General features: G+C 33.8%; 1 protein-coding gene across 2 annotated transcripts in view; it reads right to left on the reverse strand.

Moving 5' to 3' along the window:
• The window catches only part of LOC137931535 (uncharacterized), a 113,554-nt gene that overhangs the window by 1,656 nt on the left and 94,878 nt on the right, over window positions 1–17,020 (reverse strand). For both annotated transcript variants that reach the window (XM_068774957.1, XM_068774958.1), the window contains exons 2-6: window positions 4,900–5,096; window positions 4,125–4,253; window positions 3,513–3,632; window positions 2,779–2,941; window positions 671–799 (exon numbers count right to left, since the gene is read on the reverse strand). In XM_068774957.1, the coding sequence (XP_068631058.1) occupies window positions 671–799; window positions 2,779–2,941; window positions 3,513–3,632; window positions 4,125–4,253; window positions 4,900–5,096 (738 nt within the window). The remainder of the gene's footprint in view (window positions 1–670; window positions 800–2,778; window positions 2,942–3,512; window positions 3,633–4,124; window positions 4,254–4,899; window positions 5,097–17,020) is intronic.

Raw genomic sequence — 17,020 nt, forward strand, 5'->3', positions numbered from 1 at the left:
AAGTAAAGTTATTTTATGGGTAAGAACATGCATAGGCTTTGATCAGTTATTACTAAATAAATAAACAACAGGAACTATTTTTGGAGTCTCCATCCTGGATAACCGATGTCATAGTCATCTTGCTTGACGAATGTTTTGCTTACATAAATGCTTTTCATAATATGCCAACATGTTTAATTTTAGTAAATTAAGGTTACGACTACCGGAATATTATATCCGTAACGGATAAGCATTTTTATTAAGAGATGTCTAATTGTTTAGGGTGACTTGTGAGAATATGTTATTGTAGATATGTTATACTTTATTTATACACTACAATTAAAATGCTTGTTAAACTATATATAGCTTGTACAAAAATAGGCTTATCGCCATGAGCGATCCCTTCCAGGCACTCATAGGAAGGAATTACTACTGCAGAAATGGGTCAATGTGGGTTCATGTATTCACAATTATTGAATAAAATACATAGGACACATTAATTACATAAATACAAACGAAAACACATAAAATATATAATACAATTAAATGAGCATGTAGTTTTAAAAACATCCGCCAAAGAAATTACTACCGTGTTGGGGTGTACTGAATATCAAGTTATGTTGTTTAAAGATATCTTAAATTAATATCAATTATTAAGCTCTTAATAATTTACTGTAAAAAGAATTTGTACCTCAAAGGCGGCGGGGTCGGAGACCGTGACAGCGGAAAACTTGCGACTTCCCTCGATATCGCTAAAGACTTGATGGAGCCAAAGGTTTGTTCAGGACTTAACGGAGCTCCTAGTACCGATGCCATCCCTCTGTAAACATAGTTTACGTTAAAATGATATTGTGATTTTGTTAATTATGTTTTGTTTTGAGTTTTGGTAATGCTACATGAGACACGATTAATAGCCAAGTTCAATGTGAAATATTTTTCGAGAAAAAATATTACGGATATATTCCCAATTGCATAATAAGTAAATTAAAAACTTGATTGACTTTTATCAAGTAGAATAATAGGAATGAATCAAATTGAAAATCTGTTTCATTAATGATTATTATTAAAATTGAAAAGAAGAGATTTAAACTTTTGCATGTCGATAATTAATTAAACTTCAATATATTTCTAGTATAGTATTCAGTTTTGGATCTTCAATTAAACTTTAAAACGCGCGGACCTTTATTCCATTAAGCACATATACACTTGTTAAAAAAAGTATTATACAAAATATTGATCAGGTTTACTAAATGGCAGAAGAATTATAATAAAAACAAACAGTTGATCAAAATTGACTGCTAAAACTGCGAACGTAATATTACTTCGTAACATTAGATTACTTATTAATGGTTACAATGTGGTATAAATTACCGGTGTATAATGTTATCACATCATTATTCTCTTGTGTCTTAATAAGGCACAGCCAATGTTCTATATACCATATTTTAAATTTTATCACTATATTACATGAAACTTTAAAGTTATTTTTTTATCTTATATTAAAATAAAGTTGTTTTAATAATTGTGAACATTTTTAAGAAAAAGCCTTTAAATAATCATACGAAATAATAGTATCTCTGTATATATGCGATTACTTTTTATTTATTTATTTAATATGTTCACAATTTGAAATATATACACCAATCTTACAAATTATATGAAAAATCTTCTAAATTATATGAAAAATAACTTCTGTAACTCTTAAAACAGAGAATTTTTACATGCAAATTTGCATGCATTGTTATTACTCGGCAGTGTTCGGGAAACTACGAATCATCTTTTCATGCAATTTTTTTTAACCTGTCAACTGCCTATGGACATATCAGTCCGAACTTCCCTGGTGCGTACGGGTCAGATCTGCCCGAAATAAAGTAGGCTGCATAATAACGAATCACCTTAAAAATACACTTTAAAATCGCTTGCTCCGTACTACATGTACTACAGACCACAATATCATAAACAATAATATTTAATTTATCATTTTAAAAATTCGTTCCCGACAATGACAGGCGCCATGTTTCAGAAATCGAAGGGTTAATACAAGTATTTATTAATGTTCCTCAGCGTCTCAAACTCGTTTACGACAAATGTGAGTTACCGGTGATGACTTATGGAATTGAAACGTGGTCTTTCATTAGAGGCTCATAGTCACAATCTACGGTTAGGGCACAGTCTCAGCAAAGCTATGGAAAGAGTTAATTTGGCGGTGGCGGTTGTGTGATTCGCATTGTTTGCATAACCGCATACGCATTTATCAGCGGGCTGGCGGGCGATGCATTTTATTGCACGACTACCACTGCATGTGCAGAAGTGGCTAAATATTGGTCCTTTTCTTACTTAGGATGGACTTCCGCGAGGTAACGCCTGATTCTATTAAATAGGAAAGAGTTATGTTTAGGATTTCTTAACGAGTTCGAATCAAGTAAGGAGATCTGTAGGCAAACGAAAGTTGCCGATATATCCCAACGGATTGGCAAGTTGAAGTGACTGGGCAGGTCACTCAGAGAGCCGTTAAGGTTTTGGAGACGAGACCACGGCCCGGCAAGTGCAGCATAGGACGCCTAGCCAAAAGATAGATGGAGAGAAATCCTTTTTAAGGTCAACGGAAGTCAACTTAATTCAGGCCGCTACGAACCGGTACTTTTGAAAATCATTTGGGGAGCCCTATATCCTGAGATGGACGTCCTATGGCTAAAATAATGATGATTAAGGCGAGAACAGGATCTCACGCGATGGAAGAGTAAAATATATATAAAATACATCGTTTATTTTAGGACAAGTTTAAAAAGAGAGACTTACACAACGGAATCGGACGGCACAAGGAAAGGCAAAGGCGGCGGACAAGGAGCATCGGCCCGCGCCGGTGATGCAGGTTCCGCAGAGCGCGGACAGCGTGCGGCACCGCCCTCCTCCACCATACCTAGCCACGTGCGCACGTACTGCCACAGTCCTCGTGGGCTGCCTGCGAATAAATCCCCCAGATTAAGTTAAATACCTCGAATAAACATACATATACAATAGCCTGTGATGCAGCGAGCAAATAGTAACCATCCGTCAATACCAAAAATAAAACATAAAAGAATATATTGCTTAACTATTCTTGTTCTAAAAATACATGTCCTCGCAAAAAATAATTTTACGCGAATTTTTAAATTGATTAGTTCAAATCGATTAAAATAAATTATGCCATATATTTCACAGTGCTCAATATTTAAAATTTATTTTAATTTAAAAACTTTCATATAAAGTTTAGCTGTAGGTGGATGAATAAATACTTATTAAAAAAAAAAACTGATGCTGAGAATTAAAGTGATAAGTTTTATTTAAGATCATAAATTACTGATATTATTTTTCCATTGACAATTTATCTGATAGATATATAACAATAGTATAGAAATATAAAATACCAAAAATATTTTTTTTCCACGAGAGACTGTGTTGATTTTTTTTCAAAGTATAGACGGCGTTGTAATCAGAGATATTTAAAAGCGCTTATTAAAATAAAGGTAATTAATTTTAATGTATCTACTTACGAGAATATTTCCGACTGTTCTGAGGACTAAGAGGATAAAAATCCCCGTGGATTGGACAATGGAAGGCGAGTCGTCGTTGTCGGCGTTGTGCGGCGCGCATTAATATGCATAAAACAATGCCTGCAATATACAAAACATTTATTTCATGAAATGTTTAGTGAAATTATGATGTTTGCTTGGATAAAAAATAAACCCACTGGCTTGTTTGTTTTCATGATTTACGAATTTATTAAATTGTCTGTTAATTGCGGTCACAAAGGTAACATAATATATAAAAATAGATCGCATTTAGTTATTAAGTATCGCAACTTCCGTTGTCAAAGGAAACCAGTGATTAGAAATGGCGACGCTACAAGCATTTTTAAATGAATTTTAATATTTATTTTTTAAATATTATGAGTTGTAATAGTATTGCAATTTTTTATAATATTTCGGTGATTTTTTGTGCATAAACACCCACCGAGCAGTTCAAAAAAAAAGTATGATGTTCGATTGAAAAGTTTTTATAATATTAAATAGTTGGGCTGGTTTTAATAATAATTATTTATATTTTAACAACTATTGTCTGTAATTTTAATAAAAATAATAGTTAATTTTAGGTCGTGAACCTACCAGCGATAGTCATCAGAGCTCCTGCGACGATGCATACAGGCCCTAAAACTCGTGAATTACCGGTGAAGGCAATTCGCGCCGCGTAGTGGTCGGGTTCCTCGTTCTCACCGCAGCCGCGGTATGACGCCGCTGTAATCACAAAACGATCATATTACATCGCTGTGAACGCTAAATCCACGCTGTTGTGGTCATAAAAAAGCATTGTAATTAAATAATGAAATTTTTGGCGAAGAAACGTTTATTGTTTTATTTATTTTATTGCTTCTATTGCTCGATTAGTTAACGAGGTATTTTAAATTTTTGACATCTTTAAAGCGATAGTCCACAAGACACAATCGGTTTAGTAAATAATTCAAATTTATTACGGTATTAGGCAAGCGTAGCGTAGAACGTCCACCCACAACGTGGACAGACGATCTTTTTAAGGTTGTCGTAAGACACTCGATGCAGTTCCAACTCCATCTGTCCTGTTGGAAATCTATGGGGGACGTTTATGTCCAGCTGTGGATGAATTACGGTAGCAACGATAAAGGTATTATATTTCAATGTGTGTGTGGAAGTGCTAGTCACCGCTTGAGGTTTGTGAGACTATTTGGGAGCAAATAACAAGACACGCATGAGGTACATCCAACTCTTCTTATATTGTAGATATATTCCTTAAAAAAGCGTAAAAAGGTGTGTTCGAGACTATGTGACATTCGTCTACCTCGCCTGCCGCTCACATCTAAAGGTGTAGTCACACTTACGCGTAAAAGTTAAAGATATAACAACTTACCAGTTAGAACACATCCGACCAGCATAAACAGGAAGCCAAATATAGGTAAGACGATCTGACAGTTGGCCGCAACTACAACTCCGGCAACCGCAAGTCCTCCTTCCACCTTCTCTACGCGCAGCCTGGAGATGGCTGGAGGACATCTTGGCTTGCCCACGGGGGCTTGAACCAGAGGTTCCCCGGGAGGAGAAGTCGTCCTGAAAAGAATAAAATATTCTCTTTTATTTCTATATATTTGCTTTGGGCATTAAACTACGTGAAATTATTGTTGCAAGAAAGAAAACAGATATAAACATTAAGTATTATGTATGTATAGAACTTATTAATAACATTAACGCTATGTGGGCCGTCGACATAGTCAAGGTCGCGGAAAGTTGCCGGATGCGGGCAGAGCAAGCCCGGTCATCGTGACGATCTTTGAAGGAAGGCCTGCGTCTTGCACTGGTTGTTTATTAGTTGAAATGAAAGAATGAATCAATGAACGTACTAAATATAGATTGAAGCTTTGTCGAAATTTGTGTATGACTTTTATTCGCCGTACTCATGTTATTTATAAATCGTTGATTTTAAGTTAAATTATACACAAAAATAAACAACTCTCTTAATGAATGTTTTAATAACGGTCTTCTACATACTCTGTCTATTATTTGTGTTTTAATAAATTAAAAGCCTTTCAATTCGTAGTGTTAATTATATGTGGAAGTTCATGAAACACGGCATCGACTATTTTCCATCACTATATGAGTTAATAAAAAATATAAACTTGTAACATCAAATTAATTACTTTATTTATGGATTAAACGTGGAAATAAAGAAATTAATTTTGTATTTGTTATATACCGATCTAGTATCTCCCATAATATTGTTTTGTAGCTAACTCCGAGGTATATATGTGATGGAAAATGTCCTAATGGGAACATCGGCTTAGCGATGGCGTGGGTTTTAATTCCGTGCGCATTTTAAAATGACTGGTGGATTTGGTTGTGATTGCTCGCGAAGTTAGATTGGCTTGATACAGCCAGCCATGAGACTAAACAAGACATGATTCGTGGACAGCTAGCCCTAATAGTGTAAAACTAATCTCATACTTTGGACATCAAGCGTCAACAGACGACAAGTATACAGTTTGTTTTGACCTACTGAATCCCGGTATCACTCTTTAAATAATTCCGAAGCGGAAAAGTATTTATAGTAGTATTCTGTATAAAATTTCCCCCCGAGAAAGAAAGCAAAAAGCCAGAGCGGCTTGACAAGATTCGTTTTATTTTAAAATGTCTCACTATATTTCTTTGTTTTAACATCGCTCAGTTCATTAGTTTAACTACGCCGGTGTCAGGTTCTCTCTAATGTTTACAATATTAAATTTACATTATATTGTAAACATGAAAAATACTAAATGTAAACGCCATTTAACATTTTTATATTATAAATATATGAATCTATTATTAGTAAGGGTATAATGAGGCAATGTATTGATTTTTGTTTATTATTTATTAATAAAAACCGCGATTAGGTAAAAATATCTCGTATTACGTTATTGTATGCTTGCGGTTTGCGGTTACGTTTATTTTAGAAATCCCATTAAAAACCAGTATGATCGAATATATTTTCGCGAAAAACGAACTTTACGACCAGGTCTGTAAACCGATGTGAGACAACGCAGACAATGTGCAATTTTTAAACACGACTTTCATTTGCCAAAGCACATAGTAACTATAGTCGTATTTCTGGTTGAAAATCATGCAATTTTGTCAATGATTTTGTAAATGGTAAATCATATTGATATCGATTTTCTTTTTTAATTTTGTCACGCGAAAACTAGAAATTGTTTTTTTTTTGTCATATTATTACTTTAACGACGCCAGTATGGTTAAAATGTTGAAGAGATACCACATGTTTCGATCAGACAGACATTAGACAGGTGTTCTGTTCGATTAAAATCCACGGTCACATAATCCATCTAATTACAGACTTGCGACTAATTGCAGATATCTTAACAAAAAAAAAAAGAATACTATTTAATACATTTAAATTTGTAAATTAAAAAAATAACGTAGAAAAAAAAGAAAGCTATTGTGGCAACCGTGTTACTCTACGTCATCTAGCGGAGTTGCCGTGAAGGAGGTCGGGTGCAACAGGTGGGGAGCATCGACGACGTCGGTGCCCGCAAGCAGCGATGACGTTGATGCTCGCAAACTTCAATCGTCCGCTGAGAGATCGAGCACGGCGGCGAACGTGTGTTTCTTTGTTTATTTTCTTACCGCGTGACCTATTGAAAATTGTCTGGCTTACCCAATAAATTCATATTCGCAAAAGTGTTGATTTCAGTTCATATCTGACAAGTTATGTCCTATAGCTATCCTACACTGTGTTAAATATCTGTTTATAACAGATATTTATTGTTTTTATTTTGTACGTCATAAGTAATACACAGTGTATCTTCATTAATCCTCTATTTCTGTATACGTTATTCGATGCATGAAAAAGATGGTAAATTTAGCAAATACTAAACAAAAGAATAAAACTTCGATAAGTACACAATAACTATCGCTTCTGAGAGATTGCTCATCTTTTATTCAAGAAAACAATGAAATACTCAACGCTATCATGTATATATCCTGGTATACCTTTTTGTATATCATGCGTTGTTCGCATATGTAGTGACGCATATAGTAGGCGGGAGGGTAACCTAAATTTATTCGTAACGTATCGGCCTGTTGTGAACTAAACGACGCAAAGATATAAGAACAAACATTATTATTTTTGATTTATTCTTTAATTGAAATTTTTCTCTACATCCGTAATTAAATACGACATGTAGTTTTTAAGTTACATTATTACTAAAATCGGTTTAGATAGATACATGACAAAAAACAGCTTGTTTAGAAAGACAGAAGGGGCCACGATTCTCGACAGTGATGGAGACGAGCAAAGAGAGAAAGAGATCATAATCATGGCTTCAGCCATAGGAAGTACACTGCGGGATGCAGGCTTCCCCCGTAGATGTCCAATAGGGTTTATTGGTGGCAGCTTACTTCCAGCGTCTTTCGACAAATGTGGACTATCTAAACTACACTTGCCAATCTGTGGTCTCCACACTAGAGCCTCATGACCTCAGTGGTCATACGCGCTAACCATTGCCACTTCACCTTTCCAATTCGGTGGACTGTTTCGGAAAAGAGGTAATAATCTAAATTGTGAATTATAAACGGAATCCGATTTATGAAATTTAAAAACTACATTCACGTATTTCGGAAACGTATTTTATGGAGTGAACGAAAGTGAAATCCTAATGAGGTGGAACATAGGTTATAAATTTTTCATAATCATTATCTTAGATGTCTTTTCATGAAATGTAAGCTGTATATTGTTTTATGTTTTTCATAATGATACGGTAAGTGCATATTGTAGAATGTTGCACGGAATTCAGTTTTAAAATGACTTAGATAATATGGTACAGGTAGTGTTATCTCATTAGGAACCGTGTAGATCATCAACTTTAGGTTATATGATATCCTAAAGTTGATATATACATTGAAAAAACTTGTAATAAATATTAAAAAACGAGAAAACATTAAAGGCTATTCCAATGAAGGACACAATCGTAGAGGCGGAACGATAAAGCGAGGCTTGTCGCGCCAGGAAATCCGACTGCAAGGAACCAACCGTGAATACAGCGTTACCTTAGCTAATCAATTAGATCAGGTATTACTTTAATGTTTTACGGCTCAAAGTTTACCTAATTAGCTGCTGCATATGCACCGACAACACAAGATGGACAGACGACCCTATCAAGGTCGTCACAAGACGTTAGATGTTGGCCGATACCAATCGTCCTTTTGGAAATCATTGGGGGAGATCAATGTCTATCAATGTATATCCTATGTCTGAAATGTAAATATTGACGGTTCTTGATGATCCTGTTAAACAATGCAAGAGGCTACGTCTTACCGATAAATAACTATACTTAAGTTATTACTGTATAGGCTTGTAATAATATTAATAATTTAAAATTTAACCATATTAATAATTTAGTTATCAACATCGATGTAGATGCATAAAATTTAATTTACTTTATGATACATTTCTTGTTAAAATACTTTGTACACTGTGTTTTGGTCATTTCGATAAAAAAGCTATGTAAGTAAAAAAGTTAGTAATCATGACTTTATTTTAATGTATTTTTTATGTGATTCCAAAATATCAATCCAATTTTTTTATCGTGCATTTTGTCTTCATCAAAAACGAAGATAAGGTCTATAAATTATTAAGTTGATAAAAGGAATAGAATTAATAACGTTAATTTTATACATTGGCACTAGAGTAGTGGTAGCCTGTTGTTCAAGGGTTGCGACTTACAGTCGAAGGTTGCGGGTACGATTCTGGGGTTTACGGCTAAACTTTGTTTATGTAACATCGTCACTACTGTTACTAAAAAATCAAGAACAGCGGACGGATCAAGACATATCACGAAAGATATGTCATCCAACAAATTTACACTGAGGCATCTTAGATTCAGTTCATTTATTCTCCAAGAGTGTACATGACCTTTCTTTGCCAATATTAGTAACACTTACAAGACAATAATAACTTCTTGATTTTATATTGTACATCAAAAACACATACAAACAAATGGGGCGATGTTATTGCAAACTGCGATTTCTTCCAGACATACATCGAATGTACTTGTTTTAATAAGAAAATTTAGATCGCGTTGTAAACAAGCGGCGGGAGAGGCGTTGGGAACTGATGTATATATACATATATTATATGTATATATTTATACTTACATACTATTAAACTATGTAAAATACATTGCATATGTATATGATGGTGGTGTGTATTACAGTGACAAGTAGTATTGAACCTTTATACTTAAATAATATTTTTATAAACAATATAAAAAGAGAGTTTAAAAGTATATATCGTACGTTTTGTGTTAAAATTCAAAGAATAAAATGTATTCGGCAAATTAGATTATGAACTAGGTATTTTAAAGTCAGATTTATTTCACATTATTTATTTTCATCATCAACATATCAGTCGATAGACGCCCACTGCAAGGTATAGGTCTCCACTGAAAATCGTCACCATGGTCGGTCCAACATCGAGTTCCCACGACCATTATTATGGCGTCGGTCGTCGTCCTTGGTTCTTCCGACGATCTCAACATTTTTAATGCGATGTCGCAGTAAAGCCCCGGACATAGATCTTTCCATTGCTCACGTGATTTGAGCCTTCTCTTCAGGCTAGCCATATATTCTTATACCTGAACCTTTTATTTATTTTAATTTTATGTTTTCACAGAGAGAAGTTCAATTCAACTGGCAACAATTCATCACAAAAATAGCTATAATGATGTTCGCCGCACGTGGCGAGAAAGGTGCCGGGAGACATTTGGCAACGACTTTTGGCATCTCTATACTTCTAATGTGTATAGTGATTGATATTCATTTTCTTTTTCTTTTATAAGAGACACATATTAAATGTCTATAATTACATAATTTCAGCAAAAGAGTCTTTAAGAAAAATATTGGTTAATTTTCCTCAATATGCGCATGAAAATGTATTATATGTACAAAAAAGTATTACAGATTTTCTCAGGAAGTATTATGTGTGCACAATGTAAATACCAGAAGCTACAACAAATATTGTTGTACTGAACTTCATATTTCTATAGGCAATGTATACTCTTTTACTTTAGAATCCGAGATAATGTTAAAAAAGATTTTTAAAAATTTTAAAGAACAGTGTTCAAGAGTGCTAAGGATTACTATAAGGTTAATGATAGATAGAAAATAGCCTACAAGCTATTTTAATGTTAGTTCAGAATGTAAAATTATATTCTCTAGTATAATAGTCTGAGGTATTGAGCATTCAAATAGATGGTAGATTCATCTTGACGTCATTGGGAGAAGTAATCCGTCCTATGTTGAATAAAGCATTTTTGAATTCGAATTGAATTTACACATTTATTTTACGTGTTTATGACAAAAAAGAATTGTATGAAAATTAAAAAAATATATAAGTAGTCACCCGTAAACGTATCAGTAGATTCCTTTACGATCGTTGACGCAAAATACATGTTCTATTTGCTAATATAAGTGCTCATCGAAGATAGGTTACTCTGTCCGATGCCGTTTTGAAAATGTTTTTGTATTAAAAATAATATTTTATTCCAATCGCCACTTTATAATAACAATATCTGAGCATTGCAATCGTATGTGTTTAATAAACAGGAGTGCAACAAGTTATATAATAAGTAAAGCTTAGTAAGTAAGAATTGAATTTGTTTTGAGGTTAAGGAAGACAAACAGACGTATATATCACTAGCTTGCAAGTGCTTGCGTGCTTTACACTAACGTCCGGTCATTGTGTCTGGTTGCTGTGCTAGTTGCAGCTTGTAATCAGATTAGTTTTATTATTGTAGTTAACTGTACATCTACTGTGTGCATTCGACGTGCGATGAATGGGAGGAAGCTTCCATAAACATATGTTACGTCCGGCCGTGGTGCGTTGAAGACTCAGGTCACTAAAAATTGTTTTATTTCTTCAGTCTTATAATAACTATAAATTATTTTTGTAACTATAAAATTAAATTAAACCAAGTATTAACAGCTTACAAAAGAAAATTGATTAAAATGATAGAAAGAGATATTGTTTCAAGTTTGAATTTAAACATATCTAGGCAAAAATATCAATAAACATACTTTATGACAGTCTGCTTCCAAAGTGCGTTGTTAGCAATTCAAAAAAACTAAAGAAAAAAATTGTGTTTATCACTTTATAAAATGTAATGGAATTAAGTGCAAACAAAGTGAAAAAATTAGTGTTTATAAAAGTACAATATTTTGCCATAATGTTTTAATTGCAATAATCTAAACAAAAATAATGGAATTTTAGCCTAAGCAGACTTATTATAAAAGTGGCGTCATCGCAATGGACGTTAATCTCTCCGTTGTTAATCAAACATAAAAGTAAGATTGATGGGGGCAAACACTTTGACAAACAATCATGGCCAAGTGAAAGTGTTATCTAAATTTTATTTGCTCCATTAGTTCAAGCCCAAACAAATTACGTTTTAATGGCATGGACGGATTTCGCGTTATTGGGTGCGCCTAATTTTGTTTAAAATATATAAGCTTTTACCTTTCTTTTTTGATTTGACAATAAAATTTATTCTATGATATCAAATCGTATTTTGTCATAATTTTTTCATAAATACAAAATTTTTCTTTTAAACTAGCTAGAGGGTCATTTACGAGAAATCTGTTTGGTCAGTAAAATAGTTTATTATTTTTATCTATAGTTTTAAAAATTGTTTTAAAACTATAGATAAAAAAATTATATTTAAATATTACTGTTGCAAATAAAAAAATGTGGTTTTATGCTTAAAAGACAATACAATTTTTATTAGAAAAGATTAAATATTAGTTTATTGTATAATATGACATTTACGCCGATTTATTTTTAATGTGCGTTTTAAATTTTATAAGTAGTCCGTCCAATAAGAGATCGCAGAAAATTATTAAAAAAAATATTTTTCCGTTATTAATACGTTTAATTTGACATAGTTTTAACTGTAATATTTCTTTGGCTATAATGTTAAGATATGTGCTAACTATAAAATTAATATGTGTATCACAAAAACATTTGTTAGGCGATACAGCACTATCATCGATTGAACGTTCGGCTTCCATTGCGGAATATTTGCATTCGGATTTCAATTTTATTATTTACTTCCTCCGCTTTGAATCGTTCACGATGCGTTTGTATATTTGAAAAGTTTTCCTATTTCATTCTATCTATAATAACAGCCGGCGTTTGTTTTCACGAACTAATAAAATATTGCATTTTTTTAGAAAGATTTGTTGTTTGAATTTTAATTTTAACTATTGGCAAAAAATATTTCAGTTTATGGTCTTGATATTTATGATTATATTTAATATAAATATGAAATCTAGTTATGAAGTCGACGTGATATTGAATCATCATGCCAACCACAAGACGTCCACAGCTGAACATAAGCCACTTCCATAAATTTCCAATAGGATCGGTTGGAAGTAGCTGGCTGGCTATTGGCAGTGTTGCTACGATGCGTTATAATCTATTTTCTATTGGTCCATTAATTTATTACTTTCTTTGATCGAAAAATGTATAATATAATAATGTTCGAAATATTTATTTATAAATTATCTTTGGCAGACAAGAGAGAATGATTGGCGACAAATAAGCGGTGGTGGGGCGGTACATCATTTACCGTACTGTGTTCGCTCCAGTGAGCACGGACAAGCGGTTCCCTGCTTACAGAACTCATTTCCGATTTCGTTATTTTATTTCAAACCATTCGACATTGGATTGACAATAGATTAATTGCGTCACTAACTGTAAATATACTGCTTTGTACCACGGAACAGAACTATAATAATGTCAGCTAGTGGTAACATTACGTCGATGAACTGACAGCGGTTTACCGAACGAATCTGATAGTAGCCTAAACAGTAGAGGTGTATTTTAAAACAAACCGTCTTGTTTTGAATATACAAACATAAATAAACATCCACCACCACCAGTATCACGGTAAAAGTTATATTTAACTGTAAGTGGCTTTATAAAAGTAGAAAATAATCTTAAACCATTTGTGTGTGGTAATTAAATGTCGTTAGAACGTGAAAAAAAAAAACCAAGTAAAGATTTATGTATTCAAACAATAGACAAGAGTTCTAATATTCAACAAGTAATTTGTAGTGTTCACACGCGAGGTGTATTTCTGGAGCGTACTGTGTCCGCCAGGGGGGGCAATTTGCCGTCATTAGTCGCTACTCAGACGGTACAAAAATAGTCACTGTCCCCCACACAAATTGAGTGATAGAGGACGCCCGCAACAACCACATCCTGCACTCGCGGCAAACGAGTTTTAAGGCCAATGTCTAGTAAAAAACTGACGTTCTTGGCTCACTATCATTGCTATTTAAAATTTACCTAAGTCATAAGCCCCGCATAGTTTCCAAGACACAAATTCATCATTCTAAAAACTCCGGTCAAATACTGCGACGGAAATAGAAAAAAGTGTACGTAAAGTCGTTACAGTGAAACGTGGCGGGAGTGGTTGAATATATATCAATCATTTGATATAGGGAAATAATGTTTATATGTGATCTCGAAATACACGCGGACGGAGACGCGTGCAACGTGTTATGTGTTCGGAGAAAATATTTGCTTGTCAGCGCGTCCGTTTTATACCGCAGTAAGAACATTTTAATGACAAACGAGTTTTTATTATCTAATTTTGGGTGGCTAGCATAAATTACAATTACCTCTCCGTTGGCTCTACATCAAAACCTTAACCTTTGGTAGGTAATAATATAATAGTACGAAGATGAGGTTTATAATTAGCCTTGTAATTTTCAATTATCTACAAGTATTGGCGTCTACTACGAAACATCTATTACGAAGCTCTACCACAATGTGTATGACTAATGATGAATTATGAAAGAGAAAAACTACGTTTACATACACACTACGATCGGAGAATGAAACATAGAGAGGATCCGTAGACGAACGAAAAATGTGGCAGTAGGCGGGCCACACAACATGAAGAATAGATCACAGCTGGGACTCTAAAGCTCAATGGAAATCACGGACCAGCAAGCGAAGCTCCACCCACGAGGTGGACAGATGAGCTTGTTATGGGCATCGGAAGAAGCTGAATGCAGACCGCTTCCAACAGGTTTTTTTGAAAATGTACAGCAGAGGCCTATGCTCAGTAGTGGACGTTCTGTGGCCAAATTGACAATGATTGACTTTTAGAAAGTGGCTTATTTATTAAAGAATATTATTATTGCTTTAAAATATAGGAAGTAAAAACTAATTGTGTAATTATTTAAGCTAAAAGATAAAATAGCATTGCTCATGCGTCCGTTTTGTGTCTTTTGAAAGCCATTCTTATTAAATTGTATAAAAACAATGGCGGATTAACTGTGTATCGTTGCATAAGCCCGTTAGCCACAATAGCGGCAAAGTTTAAGATACAATCGTGCGAATACACGGACGACGGATACCGTAACTTGTGCCAAGTATTACGTCGAATAATAGAAGTTTCATTACATTTAATTTTCATTTTCTTGCGGTTATACAAAGTTAAAGATTATAAAATCTTAATTAGTTCAATCTAATTGCAAATAAAGAGTGAGTTACGTATATTTCACATTTAAACAAAAAATATCTGTAATTTTTTTTCACAAGGAAATTTTTTCTGTTACTTGCACATTGTCATAGCAAGGATATAACTCTTCCGATAACTAAATACTTTAATAGTTTTTTCATATAGATTGTTTCATATGGATTGTTCGTATAGTTTTTCAAGTCAATTGTCATATAAACTATAACATAATAGCACCTGTCGTCTGAGATTTTTCTGAATTTTAATATGAAATTGTTGAATCCCGTAGGTATGGCGAATTAACAATATTTATTTCACATGTTTTTACACCATAAAATATATATTTGTTCCGATCAATTATATGGTCGACTGAAAGTTTTCGTTTTGCCGGTTTTGAACAATAGAAAACTATCATTATCATTACTTCAGCCGTCCATTGCTAGGCCAGCAGACACCTATAGAGAAACACTATTATAGAAAGTTCTTCAATAAATCGTTTAATACAGTATAATGATAATGGTCACTGCTTGCTTTATATACCAGCTATTTATGATACATTAAAATCATTTTAGATCTTAACACCGATCAAAAATTATTATGTTCTTTATAAATAATTAAAATGTTGTCTATGGTGTTTGTGCATCGCCTTAACATGTTATTCGACGCGCTTTACACGATAGGGGGTGTTTAATTTATAACAGCGGATAGAGTTATTACCGCCAATAATATTGTCTTTGTTTCACGTCATTTGTACCTGAGTACCACACACAAGTGCTGCGATTCTGAGTTATGTGTATCCAAAAATAATCTCACGTCAACGCCCGTTGCTGACGTGGTAATGAACATCGCCTGTTGCTACATTTACATTATTTTTTATGTGACAAAAACTTAAAGTTATGCCGGGTATCTGCATAAAGATCTAAATTACACATATAAACATTTTATCTAGGATATTGTCCTTTTATATAAATTAGATGTTTTTAAGTTTTAACGCCTAAAATGAAATGCCTATTGTATGATCTATTATATATAGTTTGTAATAGATTTTTTTTTCTTTTTTCATCAATAATTAATTGTGAAATCCTGCTATATAGGTTTTCATGAGCGATGATAAAGCTTGGGAATGAATTGCCTAACTAATGTATAAAGGATATTGTGAAAGAAACTGCACGAAAAACCGGCTGAGTTTGTTTTGACTTCTTCTTACATTAGTGTGAGTTTGGAAGACTCGTAGCTTTAAGTTGAGGAATATTATCATTTTTATTCGGATTGGCAGCGTTCAGGAAGCACAATGTCTGAAGACTAAAGTGTTTGACCAATGTGTGTTGCCAGTGATGTTATAGGGATTTGAGACGTATTCGCATACTGGATCTCATAAGAATAAGAAGAGTTTTCGAGATCGAATCAAAGATGAGGATTACCTATAGAAAAGCGAAGCTTTCCTACGTATCTCTAAGATTTGCTCGTCTAAAGTGCAAATGGGCGAGGGATCTCGAGCAACAACGAGTCAATAGACGCGGCGTGGGCTCCACTAGGTGGACTGAGGACATGGTTGCGGGAATTCGCCGGATGTGGGCAGAGCAAGATGGTCATCTTTTTGATCAAAAAAATTGTATGTTAGATTTTTTATACGATCAGTAATATAAAATGTGTATACATAGAAGTTCACGTAATGTACTGGTAAAATGTTTCAGAGTATTTTAAAAGCACATTTTTGTAGAGCTCCGTAAACGTGTGTTTTATACATGTATGCAGGCATACATAATAGGTACTGCAGTATCCGGCGGGCCGCATTGAAGTGGCATGGCGGAGAGCGCACTAAATCCTTTAATTACTAGGACCTTCTCGTCTGCCGAGTCTGCGAACTCTACTATTTATTTATTACTTCCAGTCCGACGTACTTGCAGTACATTTAATTATGCATTTACATGCACAGTTTGGTTTTTATAGAGGAAAAGG

This window comes from Battus philenor, unplaced genomic scaffold, assembly GCF_028537555.1.
Source record: "Battus philenor isolate CCGP_79_NKW_IND1 unplaced genomic scaffold, ilBatPhil1.0.hap1 SCAF_8, whole genome shotgun sequence".
NCBI lineage: Eukaryota > Metazoa > Arthropoda > Insecta > Lepidoptera > Papilionidae > Battus > Battus philenor.